At 43.4% G+C, this 18,510-nt stretch overlaps 1 protein-coding gene across 1 annotated transcript in view; it reads right to left on the reverse strand.

Moving 5' to 3' along the window:
* Window positions 1–18,510, reverse strand: part of LOC120058184 (probable E3 ubiquitin-protein ligase makorin-2) — an 89,300-nt gene that overhangs the window by 52,976 nt on the left and 17,814 nt on the right. The window contains exons 2-6 of the mRNA XM_039006672.1: window positions 16,357–16,485; window positions 16,033–16,226; window positions 3,474–3,793; window positions 3,044–3,249; window positions 875–985 (exon numbers count right to left, since the gene is read on the reverse strand). Of these exons, the coding sequence (XP_038862600.1) occupies window positions 875–985; window positions 3,044–3,249; window positions 3,474–3,793; window positions 16,033–16,226; window positions 16,357–16,485 (960 nt within the window). The remainder of the gene's footprint in view (window positions 1–874; window positions 986–3,043; window positions 3,250–3,473; window positions 3,794–16,032; window positions 16,227–16,356; window positions 16,486–18,510) is intronic.

Here is an 18,510-nt window from a genome sequence, read left to right on the forward strand (position 1 = left end):
GTCTGTCTACAAACAGGCTTTCAAAGTGCTTGATAGGAAGCCCAATAGCCATCATCACTGTTACATCCTCAGAAAGCATGAGCTCCTGAGTTGGGAAAATCTTGTGCAATACACCGACTCATGTTTTGTATTCAAGATCCTAAATGGCTTGGCTCCCCCTCCACTCAGTATTTTTGTTAAACAGAAAACCCAAACATATGGCAGCAGATCCACAAGGTCTGCCATGAGAGGTGACTGTATAGTTCCCCTAAGGAAAAGCACCTTTAGTCAATCTGATTTCTCTGTGAGAGCTTCCCATGTCTGGAATACACTGCCATCAGACACACGTAACTGCACCACCTATCACACTTTCACAAAATGCATGAAGACATGGCTAAAGGTCAATCATATTTGTGACCATAATCCCTAGCTGTGTATTGCTGCTTTCCATGTTGTCTGTTGTCTGTAGCTTGTGAGGTGTGGAAACACTTTGTTGCTTTTATGAATTTTGTCTTAATGCTTTTTGTTCTATGTTGCTCTGACTGCATGCTATGTCTTGCTTGTTCTATGTTGCTCTGCGTGTGCTCACTGCTCAATGATTGTCTGTATTGTAATTGTTTTTAATAACCTGCCCAGGGACTGCGGTTGAAAATTAGCCGGTTGGCTAAAACCGGCACTTTTACTGAAACGCTGATTAATGTGCACTGTCCCTGTAAAAATAAACTCAAACTCATGAGTAGGTGTGTCCAAACTTTTGACTGGTACACACACACACATATATATATATATATACACATACATACATACATACATACACACATATATACATACATACATGCATATGTGTGTGTACCAGTCAAAAGTCCATCAGTACTATATATAGAATAACACACACCTGACTCCAGACTTGAAGTCCTCTATCAGTCTGTTCTTCTCATCCTGGTCCTCCACCCAGTAACCACTGGGGATGACAAACTCAGACACCACTCTGCACTCAGGACAGGACCTGACCACAGACAGAGACACACAGTTAACCACAGCATTGTATACTATGTCCAGTCATTCTGTGCTACTTCATAACTGCTGAGTACCACAATGCAACTACAGTGGCATCCTGTTGAAACTCTGTGAAGTGATCAGGGTTACATGATTAACTGATAGAGTATTACACAGTAATAACAGGAGGTGAGCCTTTATATTAGCCCCCTGGTGGATACTGTGGTAAATCAACTATCACATCCTCACTATTATGTAGAAGCTCTACTACCATAGTACACTGCTCAAAAAAATAAAGGGAACACTAAAATAACACATCCTAGATCTGAATGAATGAAATATTCTTATTAAATACTTTTTTCTTTACATAGTTGAATGTGCTGACAACAAAATCACACAAAAATGATCGATGGAAATCAAATTTATCAACCCCATGGAGGTCTGGATTTGGAGTCACACAAAATTAAAGTGGAAAACCACACTACAGGCTGATCCAACTTTGATGTAATGTCCTTAAAACAAGTCAAAATGAGGCTCAGTAGTGTGTGTGGCCTCCACGTGCCTGTATGACCTCCCTACAACGCCTGGGCATGCTCCTGATGAGGTGGCGGATGGTCTCCTGAGGGATCTCCTCCCAGACCTGGACTAAAGCATCCGCCAACTCCTGGACAGTCTGTGGTGCAACGTGGCGTTGGTGGATGGAGCGAGACATGATGTCCCAGATGTGCTCAATTGGATTCCGGTCTGGGGAACGGGCGGGCCAGTCCATAGCATCAATGCCTTCCTCTTGCAGGAACTGCTGACACACTCCAGGCACATGAGGTCTAGCATTGTCTTGCATTAGGAGGAACCCAGGGCCAACCGCACCAGCATATGGTCTCACAAGGGGTCTGAGGATCTCATCTCGGTACCTAATGGCAGTCAGGCTACCTCTGGCGAGCACATGGAGGGCTGTGCGGCCCCACAAAGAAATGCCACCCCACACCATGACTGACCCACCGCCAAACCGGTCATGCTGGAGGATGTTGCAGGCAGCAGAACGTTCTCCACGGCGTCTCCAGACTCTGTCACGTCTGTCACATGTGCTCATGTGCTCAGTGTGAACCTGCTTTCATCTGTGAAGAGCACAGGGCGCCAGTGGCGAATTTGCCAATCTTGGTGTTCTCTGGCAAATGCCAAACGTCCTGCACGGTGTTGGGCTGTAAGCACAACCCCCACCTGTGGACGTCGGGCCCTCATACCACCCTCATGGAGTCTGTTTCTGACCGTTTGAGCAGACACATGCACATTTGTGGCCTGCTGGAGGTCATTTTGCAGGGCTCTGGCAGTGCTCCTCCTGCTCCTCCTTGCACAAAGGCGGAGGTAGCGGTCCTGCTGCTGTGTTGTTGCCCTCCTACGGCCTCCTCCACGTCTCCTGATGTACTGGCCTGTCTCCTGGTAGCGCCTCCATGCTCTGGACACTACGCTGACAGACACAGCAAACCTTCTTGCCACAGCTCGCATTGATGTGCCATCCTGGATGAGCTGAACTACCTGAGCCACTTGTGTGGGTTGTAGACTCCGTCTCATGCTACCACTAGAGTGAAAGCACCGCCATCATTCAAAAGTGACCAAAACATCAGCCAGGAAGCATAGGAACTGAGAAGTGGTCTGTGGTCACCACCTGCAGAATCACTCCTTTTTTGGGGGTGTCTTGCTAATTGCCTATAATTTCCACCTTTTGTCTATTCCATTTGCACAACAGCATGTGAAATTTATTGTCAATCAGTGTTGCTTCCTAAGTGGACAGTTTGATTTCACAGAAGTGTGATTGACTTGGAGTTACATTGTGTTGTTTAAGTGTTCCCTTTATTTTTTTGAGCAGTGTATATTAGCAACCATCAACACTTGATGATCTTGTTTTCAAACTGCTTGGTGTTTATAGTAGTTATCAACTCACTTGTTCTCAAACTGCTTGGTGTTTATAGTAGTTATCAACTCACTTGTTCTCAAACTGCTTGGTGTTTATAGTAGTTATCAACTCACTTGTTCTCAAACTGCTTGGTGTTTATAGTAGTTATCAACTCACTTGTTCTCAAACTGCTTGGCGCAGCGCCACTGGCGGATGCAGGAGAGGCAGTATGTGTGGCAGCAAGAAGAGAGGATCCCGAAGCGTCTCTCTGAGGCAGCAGCTTTCTCATAAACCACCTCCATACAGATAGAACACACCTTGTCCTGGCTGTGCTGCGCTGCAAACGCCTTCTCCATGTCCGCCTCAAACACCAACATACACATCTGACAGAGGCGGGTGATACATGTACCTATTAATATCCAAAACAGTATCCTCTTCAGCCAACAGTTTTGTTTGACTTGTCCATTGTCCTCCACATAGGACACACTTCTATCAACATAAAGATGCATGTAATTAGAGACTACAGAAGCATGTGGCCTCATACCTTCTCGTAAGCTCTCCTCTGATCGAGGTCATGTGACGGTTAGGGTTAAAGTATGGGTCCTACCTTCTCGTGAGCTCTCCTCTGCTCAGGGTTGTGTGGGTGGAGCACCTGCAGACGGCAGATGTCACACATATCACCGTGGAGATAGGGACAGGTGTTTCCGTAGTTACACTGTCCTGCAGCGGCGTAGGGACAGAGCTGTGGCTGGGGGCCAGGGACATGGTAGGGGCCGGCCGTGGCAGAACACTCCAGACCGGTCCTGATGGCATCCAGGTAGGAGTGTGGAGGTTTGGCATGGGCACTGTTGTCATGGTACTCCGTCCAACAGTCCGCCTCTGAGCCACCCCCACCGAAGGGCATCATTGTACTGTCACACCCCAGGGCTGGAACACACAAGCACAAACAGAGAGAGACATTTCAAGTCAAGGCCACAGAATACTGGATTCACCATTCATACTACTGGCTGCATCACATGGACACCTCCTAGTGACAAACTACATACTAAAACCATTGGTTTAAATCTGAGACACAACTATACAGTTGAAGTCAGAAGTTCACATACACTTAGGTTGGAGTCATTAAAACTTGTTTTACAACCACTCCACAAATTGCTTGTTAACAAACTATAGTTTTGGCAAGTCGGTTAGGACATCTACTTTGTGCATGACAGGTAATTTTTCCAACAATTGTTAACAGAGATTATTTCACTTCAAAATGCACTTTATCACAATTCCAGTGGGTCAGAGGTTTACATACACTAAGTTGACTGTGCCTTTAAACAGCTTGGAAAATTCCAGGAAATGATGTCATGGCTTTAGAAGCTTCTGATAGGCTAATAGACATCATTTGAGTCAATTGGAGGTGTACCTGTGGATGTATTTGGAGGTGTACCTGTGGATGTATTTGAAGGCCAACCTTCAAACTCAGTGCCTCTTTGCTTGACATCATGGGAAAATCAAAAGAAATCAGCCAAGACCTCAGAAAATAAATTGTAGACCTCCACAAGTCTGGTTCATCCTTGGGACAATTTCCAAACACCTGAAGGAACCATGTTCATCTGTACAAACAATAGTATGCAAGTATAAACACCATGGGACCACACAGCAGTCATACCGCATTCTGTCTCCTAGAGATGAACGTACTTTGGTGAGAAAAGTGCAAATCAATCCCAGAAAAACAGCAAAGGACCTTGTGAAGATGCTGGAGGAAACAGGTACAAAAGTATCTATATCCACAGTAAAATGAGTCCTATATCGACATAACCTGAAATGCTGCTGAGGAAGGAAGAAGCCACTGCTCCAAAACAGCCATAATAAAGCCAGACTATGGTTTGCAACTGTACATGGGGACAAAGATCGTACTTTTTGGAGAAATGTCCTCTGGCAAGATGAAACAAAAATAGAACTGTTTGGCTATAATGACCATCGTTATGGAAAAAGGAGGATGCTTGCAAGCCAAAGAACACCATTCCAACCGTGAAGCACAGGGGTGGCAGCATCACATTGTGGGGGGGCTTTGATGCAGGAGGGACTGGGGCACTTCACAAAATAGATGGCTCATGGGGATGGAAAATGATGTGGATATATTAAAGCAACATCTCAAGACCTCAGTCAAGAAGTTAAAGCTTGGTCGCAAATGGGTCTTCCAAATGGACAATGACCCCAAGCATACTTCCAAAGTTGTGGCAAAATGGCTTAAGGACAACAAAGTCAAGGTATTGGGGTGGCCATGACAAAGCCCTGACCTCAATCTCATAGAAAATTTGTGGGCAGAAGTGAATAAGCGTGTGCGAGCAAGGAGGCTTATTATGCAAGCAGAAAGTACTCTACATGACCAAATGTATGTGGACGCCTGCTCGTCAAACATCTCATTCCAAAATCATGGGCATTAATATGGAGTCGGTCCCCCCTTTGCTGCTATAAATGCCTCCACTCTTCTGGGAAGTGTCCTGCAGTGCCTTGCAAAAATATTCATCCGCCTTGGCGTTTTTTTTTTTTCCTATTTTGTTTATTACATCCTGTAATTTAATTTTTTTTTTTTTTTGGATTTCATGTAATGGACATACACAAAATAGTCCAAATTGGTGAAGTGAAATTTAAAAAAATTACTTGTTTCAAAAAATAAATTAAAAATGGAAAAGTGGTGCGTGCATATGTATTCACCCCCTTTGCTATGAAGCCCCTAAATAAGATCTGGTGCAACCAATTACCTTCAGAAGTCACATAATTAGTTAAATAAAGTCTACCTGTGTGCAATCTAAGTGTCACATGATCTCAGTGTATATATATATATATATATATATACATATACACACACGTGTCTGAAAGGCCCCAGAGTCTGCAACACCACCAAGCAAGCAGCACCATGAAGACCAAGGTGCTCTCCAAACAGGTCACGGACAGAGTTGTGGAGAAGTACAGATCAGGGTTGGGTTATAAAAAAAACTTTGAACATCCCACGGAACACCATTATATCCATTATTAGAAAATGGAAAGAATATGGCACCACAACAAACCTGCCTAGAGAGGGCCGCCCACCAAAACTCACGGACCAGGCAAGGAGGGCATTAATCAGAGAGCCAACAAAGAGACCAAAGATAACCCTGAATGAGCTGCAAAGCTCCACAGCGGAGATTGGAGTATCGGTCCATAGGACCACTTTAAGCTGTACACTCCACAGAGCTGGGCTTTACGGAAGTGTGACCAGAAAAAAAATCATTGCTTAAAGAAGAAAAATAAGCAAACACGGTTGGTGTTCGCCAAAAGGCATGTGGGAGACTCCCCAAACATATGGAAGAAGGTACTCTGGTCAGATGAGACTAAAATTGAGCTTTTTGGCCATCAAGGAAAACGCTATGTCTGGTGCAAACCCAACACCTCTCATCACCCCGAGAACACCACCCCTACAGAACACAATCGCATGGCGGTTGCAGCATCATGCTGTGGGGATGTTTTTCCATCGGCAGGGACTGGGAAACTAGTCAGAATTGAAGGAATGATGGATGGCGCTAAATACAAGGAAATTCTTGAGGGAAACCTGTTTCAGTCTTCCAGAGATTTGAGACTGGGACGGAGGTTCACCTTCCAGCAGGACAATGACCTTATGCATACTGCTAAAGCAACACTTGAGTGGTTTAAGGGGAAACATTCAAATGTCTTGGAATGGCCAAGTCAAAGCCCAGACCTCAATCCAATTGAGAATCTGTGGTATAACTTAAAGATTGCTGTACATCAGTGGAACCCATCCAACTTGAAGGAGCTAGAGCAGTTTTGCCTTGAAGAATGGGCAAAAATCCCAGTGGCTAGATGTGCCAAGCTTATAGAGACATACCCCAAGAGACTTGCAACTGTAATTGCTGCAAAATGTGGCTCTACAAAGTATTGACTTTGGGGTGGTGAAATGTTATGCACACTCAAGTTCAGTTTTTTTGTCTTATTTCTTGTTTGTTTCACAATTAAAAATATTTTGCATCTTCAAAGTGGTAGGCATGTTGTGTAAATGAAATGATACAAACCCCCCAAAAATAATTTTTAATTCCAGGCAACAAAATAGGAAAAATGCCAAGGTGGTGAATACTTTCGCAAGCCACTGTAGATGTTGGAACATCGCTCCCGAGTGGCGCAGCGGTCTAAGGCACTGCATCTCAGTGCTAGAGGCGTCACTACAGACCCTGGTTCGATTCCAGGCTGTATCACAACCGGACGTGATTGGGAGTCCCGTAGGGCAGCGCACAATTGGCCCAGCGTCGTCCGGGTTAAGGTTTGGCCGGGGTAGGCCGTCATTGTAAATAAAGACTTCTTAACTGACTTGCCAAGTTAAATTAAAGTTCAATCAATTAAAAAGATTGCTGTGGGGACCTGCTTCCATTCAGCCACAACAGCATCGGCGTTCCAATTCAGTCTGCGTTCCAATTCATCCCAAAGGTGTTCAATGGGGTTTAGGTCAGGGCTCTGTGCAGGCCAGTCAAGTTCTTCTACACCGATCTCAATAAACCATTTCTATATGGACCTCACTTTACGCATGGGGGAAAGGGCCTTCCCTAAACTGTTTCCACAAAGTTGGAAGCACAGAATCATCTAGAATGTCATTGTACGCTGGAGCATTAAGATGTCCTTTCACTGGAACTAAGGGGCCTGAATCATGAAAAACAGCCCCAGATCATTATTCATCCTCCAAACTTTACAGTTGGCACTATGCATTGGGGCAGGTAGTGTTCTCCTGGCATCCACCAACCCAGATTTGTCCGTCATACTGCAAGGTGGTGAAGCGTGATTCATCACTCCAGAGAACGCGTTTCCACTGCTCCAGAGTCCAATAGCAGCGAGCTTTACACAACTCCATCCAACGTTTGGCATTGCACACGGTGATCTTAGGCTGCTCGGCGATGGAAACTAATTTCATGAAGCTCCCGACGAACAGTTCTTGTGCTGACGTTGCTTCCAGAGGCTGTTTGGAACTTGGTACTGAGTGTTACAACCGAGGACATACGATTTTAACGAGCTACAGCACTCTGCGGTCCCGTTCTGTGAGCTCGTGTGGCCTAACACTTCGCGGCTGAGCCGTTGAAGCTCCTAGACGTTTCCACTTCACAATAACAGCACTTACAGTTGACCGGGGCAGCTCAAGCAGGGCAGAAATTTTATGAACTGACTTGTTGGAAAGGTGGCATCCTATAACGGTGCCATGTCACTAAGCTCTTAAGTTAGGCCATTCTACTGCCAATGTTTGTCTATGAAGATTGCATGGCTGTGTGAAGTCTTATCAGAAATGTGTTTCTTAGTTCTCAGCTTTTCATTTCCTTAAAACCGGTCAAACTGATGATATTGGGACATTTTGTACAGGAACAATCTTTCCACTGTTTTGGAGTTAATGCTTTTTCTCCCCGGTCCCTAAAGGAAACAAGTCAACTTCACAGGTGTTAACTAGATTACTAAACACATTCATTAGATCAATGTAAGACAATCTGGTGAAGACTCATTTATTTAGTCTTCTAGGCAACAAGACAGAGCTTCTCTTCTATGTATCTAACTATAGTTGACAAACAAATGGCCAACCAAATGTTGGAAATTATAAGCAGAAACTTAATTTAAATTATAGTAAATTAATGATAGTAGGCTAAATTACTATGGTGGATCAAACTGCACAGGTAGCCTACTTTCTGAAGTGATCTGTTTGAAAATAGAAGAATATTTCGAAGATAAATACACAACGTAGAGACAGAGTACGAGGGGTCAAGAGGACGAGAAGTCAATAGACTCAACGATTATTTGGAAATAATGGTTTTTCTGTAATAGGGAATCATTTATCAAATGGGTCAGAGCATGGGAGGAATTTGTCTATACAGTGAGCCTGAAATAGGATACTTGTTATTTGGCCATTGACTCAGTTGTACTGCAAGGACTTCTAATTGGTCACCCACAGGCTAGGGCTGGGTTATAAAACTAGATCCTGTCCCTTTGATCTGTGGAGATAATCACAGGGGAGAACCACAGGAGAGAACCACAGGAGAGAACCACAGGGGAGAACCACTGGAGAGAACCACACGAGAGAATCACTGGAGAGCATCACTGAGGACAGGGGAGAATTACCATCTACTTCCAAGAATGATTTGTCCTATTTGAATAAACCTGTTTTCCTCCCCCGATTTTCTGTGTTATTAAAGAAGAACATCAACTGCTAAAAACAATCAGATGAAAACATCACACAACGCCATTTAACCAGGTAGGCCAGTTGAGAACAAGTTCTCATTTATAACTGAGACCTGTCCGAGATAAAGCAAAGCAGTGCGACAAAAACACAGAATTACACATAAATAAACGTACAGTCCATAACACAATAGAAAAGAAAAATAGAAAAATCTATGAACAGTGTGTGCAAATGTAGAAGAGTCGGGAGGTAGGCAATAAATAGCCCTTAGAGGCGAAATAATTACAATTTAGCATTAATAATGGAGTGATAGATGTGCAGATGATGATGTGCAAGCAGAGATACTGGGGTGAAAAAGAGCAAGAGGGTAAGTAATGATGGGCTCACCTTGGGGTCATGATAGGGGCTGCACCAAATGTTTGATGTATTATAATAATTGATTGAGTTTGAGTTTATTTTTACAGGGACAGTGCACATTAACCAACGCTTCAGTAAAAGTGCCGGTTTTAGCCAGCCGGCTAATTTTCAACCGCAGTCCCTGATTATGCTTATGTTGTATTAATAGAAGGGGAAGGGCTATAAGACCCCTCCTCCACTACATTTATAGGGTCCTGGACTACAGATTAGCAATATATATATATATATATATGCATTATAAGGTGTAACATTGTTCCACAGTTATTTTCTAGTCTCTGCTTCTTATAACAAATGGTCTGAGAGATGTGTGAGTTATTGCAGTCAAAACAGGGTGTCTGTGAGAAAGCGCCTCAAGGATAAAAGAGATTCATAGACACAGGACCCTGCAGGGGAGTGAAAGAGATAAGAGACTAGTCAGACATACCACTAAAAAGCAACTTGGGGAGTGGAAAATTACTGCTGAGCCCTTAGAAAACACTGGAACTATTGTTCTCTCCTGCAAGTTTATAAAACTGTATATAGCCTCTACTATATATAGCCTCACTACTGTTACTTTTCACTGTCTTTTTTACTGTTGTTTTAATTTTTCTACTTACCTATTGTCCACCTAATACCTTTTTTGCACTGTTGGTTAGAGCCTGTAAGTAAGCATTTCACTGAAAGGTCTACACCTGTTGTATTCGGAGCACGTGACAAATAAACTTTAATTTGATATGCATGGGCTTGGTCTCATGAGTAGAAGGTTTTGAAGTAGGCAGTTACATCACTAGGGGTTGACTAAAAGCAACTTTTCCTATTTTGCAGAACTCAGAAGAGAAATAATTTGTATGTTTGATCCTTGACTTCTGTCTACAGCTGTATTTTGATTAAAATTGATATGATTTATAAGTGCACATTGAGAATTCATTATTAAATAGAAGCCCAAGAAAAGAAGCCCAACAGTAACAATATGGGGATGAGGTAGTAGGGTGTGCTATTTACACATTGGCTGTGTACAGGTACAATGATAGGTAAGCTGCTCTGACAGCTGATGCTTAAAATTAGAGAGGGAGATATAAGACTCCAACTTCAGAGATTTTTTGCAATCGTTCCATTCATTGCTGCAGAGAACTGCAAGGAAAGGCAGCCAAAGTAAGTGTTGGCTTTGGGGATGACCAGTGCAATGTACCTGCTGGAGCGCGTGCTATGGGTGGGTGTTGCTATAGTGACCAGTGAGCTGAGATAGGGCAGGGAATTTACCTAGCAAAGACTTAGATGACCTGGAGCCAGTGGGTTTGGCGACGGATATGTAGTGAGGGCCAGCCAACGAGAGCATACAGGTCACAGTGGTGGGTAGAATATGGGGCTTTGGTGACAAAACGGATGGCACTGTGATAGACTGCATCCAGTTTGCTGAGTAGAGTGTTGGGTGCTATTTTGTAAATTACATCGCCAAAGTCAAGGATCGGTAGGATGGTCAGTTTTACGAGGGTATGTTTGGCAGCATGAGTGAAGGAGGCTTTGTTGCGAAATAGGAAACCGATTCTAGACTTAATTTTTGATTGGAGATGCTTAATGTGAGTCTGGAAGGAGAGTTTACAGTCTAACCAGACACCTAGGTATTTGTTGTTGTCCACATATTCGAGGTCAGAACGGGCAGCAATTGGTTGAAGAGCATACATTTAGTTTCACTAGCATTTAAAAGCAGTTGGAGGCAACGGGAGGAGTGTTGTATGGCGTTGAAGCACGTTTGGAGGTTTGTTAGCACAGTGTCCAAAAGGCCTGAACTATACAGAATGGTGTCGTCTGCGTAGAGGTGGATCAGAGAATCACCAGCAGCAAGAGCGACATCATTGATACAGTTGAAGTCAGAGGTTTACATACACCTAAGCCAAATGCATTTAAACTAAATTTTTCACAATTCCTGACATTTAATCCGAGTAAAATTCCCCTGTCTTATGTCAGTTAGGATCAACATTTTATTTTAAGAATGTGAAATGTCAGAATAATAGTAGAGAGAATTATTTATTTCAGCTTTTATTTCTTTCATCACATTCCCAGTGAGTCAGAAGTTTACATACACTCAATTAGTACTTGGTTGCATTGCCTTTAAATAGTTTAACTTGGGTCAAACGTTTCGGGTAGCCTTCCACAACCTTCCCACAATAAGTTGGGTGAATATTGGCCCATTCCTCCTGACAGAGCTGGTGTAACCGAGTCAGGTTTGTAGGCCTCCTTGCTCGCACACGCTTATTCACTTCTGCCCACAAATTTTCTATGAGATTGAGGTCAGGGCTTTGTGATGGACACTCCAAAACCTTAACTTTGTTGTCCTTAAGCAATTTTGCCACAACTCTGGAAGTATGCTTGGGGTCATTGTCCATTTGGAAGACCCATTTGCGACCAAGCTTTAACTTCCTGACTGATGTCTTGAGATGTTGCTTTAATATATCCACATAATTTTCCACCCTCATGATGCCATCTATTTTGTGAAGTGCCCCAGTCCCTCCTGCAGCAAAGCACCCCCACAACATGATGCTGCCACCCTGAACTACCCTGCTTCACGGTTGGTTAGCTTCACGGTTGGGATGGTGTTCTTTGGCTCCCCCTTTTTCCTCCAAACATAACGATGGTCATTATGGCCAAACAGTTCTATTTTTGTTTCATCAGACCAGAGGACATTTCTCCAAAAAGTATGATCTTTGTCTCCATGTGCAGTTGCAAACCGTAGTCTGGCTTTTTATGGCGGTTTTGGAGCAGTGGCTTCTTCCTTGCTGAGAGGACTTCCAGGTTATGTCGATATAGGACTAGTTTTACTGTGGATATAGATACTTTTGTACCTGTTTCCTCCAGCATCTTCACAAGGTCCTTTGCTGTTGTTCTGGGATTGATTTGCACTTTTCGCACCAAAGTACGTTCATCTCTAGGAGACAGAATGCGTCTCCTTCCTGAGCGGTATGACGGCTGCGTGGTCCCAAAGTGTTTATACTTACGTACTATTGTTTGAACAGATGAACGTGGCACCTTCAGGCATTTGGATTGTCCTAAGGACGAACCAGACTTGTGGAGGTCTTGTGGAGGTTTTGGCTGATTTATTTTGATTTTCCCATGATGTCAAGTAAAGAGGGACTGAATTTGAAGGTAGGCCTTCAAATACATCCACAGGTACACCTCCAATTGACTCGAATGATGTCAATTAGCCTATCAGAAGCCTTCTAAAGCCATGACATCATTTTCTGGAATTTTCCAAGCTGTTTAAAGGCACAGTCAACTTAGTGTATGTAAACCTCTGACCCACTGGAATTGTAATACAGTGAAAGGGAAATAATCTGCCTGCAAACAATTGTTGGAAAAATGACTTGTGTCATGCACAAAGTAGATGTCCTAACCGACTTGCCAAAACTATATTTTGTTAACAAGAAATTTGTGGAGTGGTTGAAAAACGAGTTTTAATGACTCCAACCTAAGTGTATGTGAACTTCCGACTTCAACTGTAGGTCCTGGATGGCAGGAAGCTTGGCCCCTATGATGTACTGAGCTGTACGCATTACCCTCTGTAGCGCCTTATTGTCGGATGCCGAGGAATTGCCATACCAGGCGGTGATGCAACCGGTAAGGATGCTCTCTATTGTGCAGCCGTATAACGTTTTGAGGACCCATGCCAAATCTTTTCAGTCTCCTGAGGGGGAAAAGGTGTTGTCGTGTCCTCGTCATGACTGTCTTGGTATGTTTGGACCATGATAGTGTGTTGGTGATGTGGACACCAAGGAACTTGAAGCTCTCAACCTGCTCCACTACAGCCCCGTCGATGAGAATGGGGGCGTGCTCTGTCCTCCTTTTCCTGTAGTCCACAATCATCTCCTTTGTCTTGATCACGTTGAGGGAGAGGTTGTTGTCCTGGCACCACACGGCCAGGTCTCTGACCTCCTCGCTATAGGCTGTCTCATCGTTGTTGGTGATCAGGCCTACCACTGTTGTGTCACCAGCAAACTTAATGATGGTGTTGGAGTCGTGTTTGGCCACGCAGTCATGGGTGAACAGGGAGTACAGGAGGGGACTAAGCACACACCCCTGAGGGGCCCCGTGTTAAGGATCAGTGTGGCAGAAATGATGCCGTCTACCCTTACCACCTGGGGGGCGGTCCGTCAGGAAGTCCAGGATCCAGTTGCAGAGGGAGCGGATTCAGTCCCAGGGTCCTTAGCTTAGTGATGAGCTTTGTGGGTGCAATAGGTTGAAAACAAAGTCACTATAAACAGACACCCCTTATTATTTTTAACTAATTTGTGTATGTATTTGTCTTAATCTAAATTGTATATTCCACATGCTTTAGCATTATGCTTTTGTCCATGCTTTAGTCATTATGCTTTAGAACATGCTTTAGTCCATCAGGCCAATAGATGGCGCTGTTGCACTGTGGCAGTAGGAGAAACAGCAAGTTCTGGCCAAGCATGCGCTCCATTCTTCAGAATAAAGGAAAAAGCCAGACCTATGCAGACGTAAACTTGTGTACGTTCTTTCTACTATTACAGGTACGTAACAGAACTTTCTAAAACATTCGAAATATTGAAAGAATATGTACTAACATGCTATTTAACAACTTTGTCAAGGTATTATCACGTTCAGAAAGGTTTGTTGTTTTTGTGTCCGTTTCCCTTTGGAGTCCGTAATAGTGTACAATCCCTGCCACATCCGACGAGCGTCAGAACCAGTAGTAGGATTCAATCTTAGTCCTGTATTGACACTTTGCCTGTTTGATGGTTCGTCTGAGGGCATAGTGGGATTTCTTACAAGCGTCTGGATTAGTGTCCCCCTCCTTGAAAGTGGCAGCTCTGTTGCCTGTAATACATGGCTTCTGGTTGGGATATGTGCGTACGGTCACTGTGGGGACGACGTCGTCGATGCACTTATTGATGAAGCCGATGACTGATGTGCTATACTCCTCAATGCCATTGGATGAATCCTGGAACATATTCCAGTCTGTGCCCACAAAACAGTCCTGTAGCGTAGCATCCGCGTCATCTGACGAGTCCCTGGTACCTCCTGCTTTAGTTTTCGCTTGTAAGCAGGAATCAGGAGGATAGAATTATGGTCAGATTTGTATGCGTCTCTGTGTGTAGAGTAAAGGTGGTCTAGATTTTTTTTACCTCTGGTTACACATGTAACATGCTGGTAGAAATGAGGTAAAACTGATTTAAGTTCCCCTGCATTAAAGTCCCTGGCCACTAGGAGCGCCGCTTCTGGATAAGCATTTTCTTGTTTGCTTATGGCCTTACACAGCTCATTGAGTGTGGTCTTAGTGCCAGCATCGGTTTGTGGTGGTAAATAAACGACCTACGAAAAATATAGATGAAAACTCTTGGTAGATAGTGTGGAAAACACTTGGTAGACTAGCTGTTATTGACAAATAGTTTCACACCCACCCCTCGTCCTACCAGACATAGCTGTTCCGTCCTGCCGATGCACAGGAAACCAAAATAATATTATCCGTTCGCCGTTCAGCCACGACTGGTGAAACATAAAATATTACATTTTTTATGTCCGTTGGTAGGATAGTCTCAAGCGGAGATCATCCAGTTTATTCTCCAGTGATTGCACGTTGGCCAATAGAATGGATGGTAGAGGCGGGTTACCCACTCGCCGACGAATGCTCCTTCGCGTCGGACTTAAAAGAAAGAAATCTTCATCCAGTTGGAGGTGAGTAATCACTGTTCTGATTTCCAGAAGATCTTTTCAGTCATAAGAGACGGTGGCAGCAACATTATGTACAAAATAAGTTAAATAATGCAGGAAAAAAAGCAATAAAAATATATATATAATTATGTTTTATGCTTATTGCAGACTAGGCAGCTAGTATTACAGTGGTACCCCAACGCTGTGGGCGACAAACTGAGCATTAATTTGTAATAATCAATGTTCATTGATACTACTAAAACAAGAGTATCTGCTCTGCGTGCATTTTGAGTAGTTGAGACAAAAAGGGTTGAAAAGTAAATTTTGCTGTACTAGAGGAGAAGTTGACTGATATGGCTGATTCTGTTGGACCAAACCTCAAATGCAACTAGCGAGTTGAAACCGCTTTGTCAGAGGGGAAGATGTGATCTCTCAACTTTGTTGGCATGAGAGGAAGGGGAGGGGCTTGGTGTGTGTAAACCATAGAGGAAGGTGCAAAGCGAGAGGTCTCACTCTTGATAAAATCTGTCCAAAATAAGGCCAATGCTTTTCTATGGGCTTATTTTGTCCTGCCTTTGGGACGACTCCCATTGATAGAACGGAGACATGAGCATCTCGTCATTATATACAGATCTCTGGGGTAAATGGGAAGATGCACAGCACAGAAGGAGCGAACGAGACAAGACCAAAAAGACAACATGAGAACAAGAGGACAAACGTTCATAAAACTGAAAAAGAACAAAACCTAGATTCTTGGTACAGGCATTTAGAATATCGCGCAAAAACATACATTTGAATGAATCAAATTCATTTGATATATCGCCCAGTCCTAGCGTCAACTCAAAAAACAGAATAATAATGGGATATTGGTTTGCATGTAAATGTGGCAGTGAGATTCCACCGTGCATACCTCTATCTCTCAGCACCAGCGGTTTCTTCCCTCCCTGATGCCTGGCTTGGGGTGCAGTGGGGGCGAGAGGTCTAGGCACCCCAGGGGGGATGAAGGCCCCAGCAGTGATGGGGTTTCTGTTAGGGAGGTCCATGGGCACACCTCTCCCTCCTCCTCCTCCTCCTCCTCCTCCAGATGGCTTGATGTGGTCATACCTACAACACAGACAGTCAAAACACACACAATGATAATAAACACATTTATTGAACACTATAGATGAGCATAAAACTCATACAGTAACTGTACATTCCAGCCCATCAGTGTGGTCAGTATGTTGGATCTTACCTGCAGCGGTCTCCGTAGGCACACACACCTCTCTGGAAGAACTTACAGATGGTTGAAGGTTTACTGGTGGTCAGGTCATGAGAGAACATGCACCTATTCCCCTCTCGGCAGACACCATGGAGAAAATACCTGCATAGCAACACACAAACAAACAGCAGAATAAGCAAGCTAGCTAGCGTGTGGATTAGTCATGATACCTTGGTTTCTGCTTATTCAGGCCGGATGTTCTGAGAACTGATATATAGTCTGATTAGGTTCATACACACTCCCATTTCAAGATGGAGACAAGCATGTCTTTGTTTGATCTGTGTTTGTAGCTGAAAAGCTTTTTGTGGTCTCCGTTTACCTTTGTTTCATGTAGCTGGAAAATAGTGCAATATTGCATACAGAGTTTAAGGAGACATTTGTGTGTCAAATCGGAGGGCCTGTTGTCCGGACCTCTGGCAGTCTCTATGGGGGTGCCACAGGGTTTAATCCTCGGGCCGACTCTCTTCTCTGTATACATCAATGATGTTGCTCTTGCTGCTGGTGATTCTCTGGTACACCTCTACGCAGACGACACCATTCTGTATACTTCTGGCCCTTCTTTGGACACTGTGTTAAAAACCCTCCAGACGAGCTTCAATGCCATACAACTCTCCTTCCGTGGCCTCCAACTGCTCTTAAACGCAAGTAAAACTAAATGCATGCTATTCAACCGATCACTGCCCGCACCTGCCCGCCCGTCCAGCATCACTACTCTGGACTAGAGGTCGACCGATTAATCGGAATGGCCGATTTCAAGTTTTCATAACAATCGGAAATCGGTATTTTTGGGCGCCGATTTGCCGATTTTTTTTTACACCTTTATTTAATCTTTATTTAACGAGGCAAGTCAGTTAACAACACATTCTTATTTTCAATGACGGCCTAGGAACCCCTGAACGAGGCAAAACGACAGATTTTTAACCTTGTCAGCTCGGGGGATCCAATCTTGGGGGATCCAATCTTAACCTTACAGTTAACTAGTCCAATGCTCTAACACTGATTACATTGCACTCCACGAGGAGCCTGCCTGTTACGCGAACGCAGTAAGCTAAGGTGAATTGCTAGCTAGCATTAAACTTATCTTATAAAAAACAATCAATCAATGACTGTCATTGCTCCAATATGTACTTAACCATAAACATCAATGCCTTTCTTAAAATCAATACACAAGTATATATTTTTAAACCTGCATATTTAGCTAAAAGAAATCCAGGTAAGCAGGCAATATTAACCAGGTGAAATTGTGTCATTTCTCTTGCGTTCATTGCACGCAGAGTCAGTGTATATGCAACATGTTGGGCCGCCTGGCTCTTTGCAAACTAATTTGCCAGAATTTTACGTAATTATGACATAACATTGAAGGTTGTGCAATGTAACAGGAATATTTAGACTCATGGATGCCACCCGTTAGATAAAATACGGAACGGAATAAACGTTTTGTTTTCGAGGTGATAGTTTCCGGATTAGTCAAAGGTATATGGTTTAGAGAGAAATAGTCGATGCGTTATAATTCCTGTAATAACTTGCGGCTGAACTTGACAGGGGTTTCTTCGTTATTTTACCGTTCATGTCTTCCATAGAGAATGTCTTGATCTACTTCAAATAAGGTCTGTGTTTCGTGCTTAAACCGCCTCGACGTTTTGATACCCGTGTAAATCTCAGGTAAGGTAACGTTTGTCAACATATTTTCATAAATCCACTCTACAAAAAAAATGATCTTCGCTTATATTTAGCCAATATTGATCAGAGTTACCTTGTCCTATGGATATCTACACAGTTATAAAATTGGCAAGGTGGTGTAAGCCTACACGAAACACAGACCTTATTTGAAGTGAATTTAAAAATATCCTAAGGAATAAATGAAGGAACCGCTTTTCAGATTTTGCTAGAAGGTGTCATGGGAATTATGACTCGCACTTTGATCGTCAATTCTTACCATGCCCATTATTAAAATAGGATTTCCTGCACATAGAAATGACAGTTTTTGTTTTCAACATTCATCACAGGTAACTTAAACTCTATTTTTATTCAAACAGTTGAGAGTATTTGTCTCCTAAGCAGACTCTTCAGTATCATTGTCACTTCAGAGCTGTGTGTGTGTGTGTGTATTTATCTATTATATAAAGT

This window comes from Salvelinus namaycush, chromosome 2 (genome assembly GCF_016432855.1).
Source record: "Salvelinus namaycush isolate Seneca chromosome 2, SaNama_1.0, whole genome shotgun sequence".
Taxonomy (NCBI): Eukaryota; Metazoa; Chordata; class Actinopteri; order Salmoniformes; family Salmonidae; genus Salvelinus; species Salvelinus namaycush.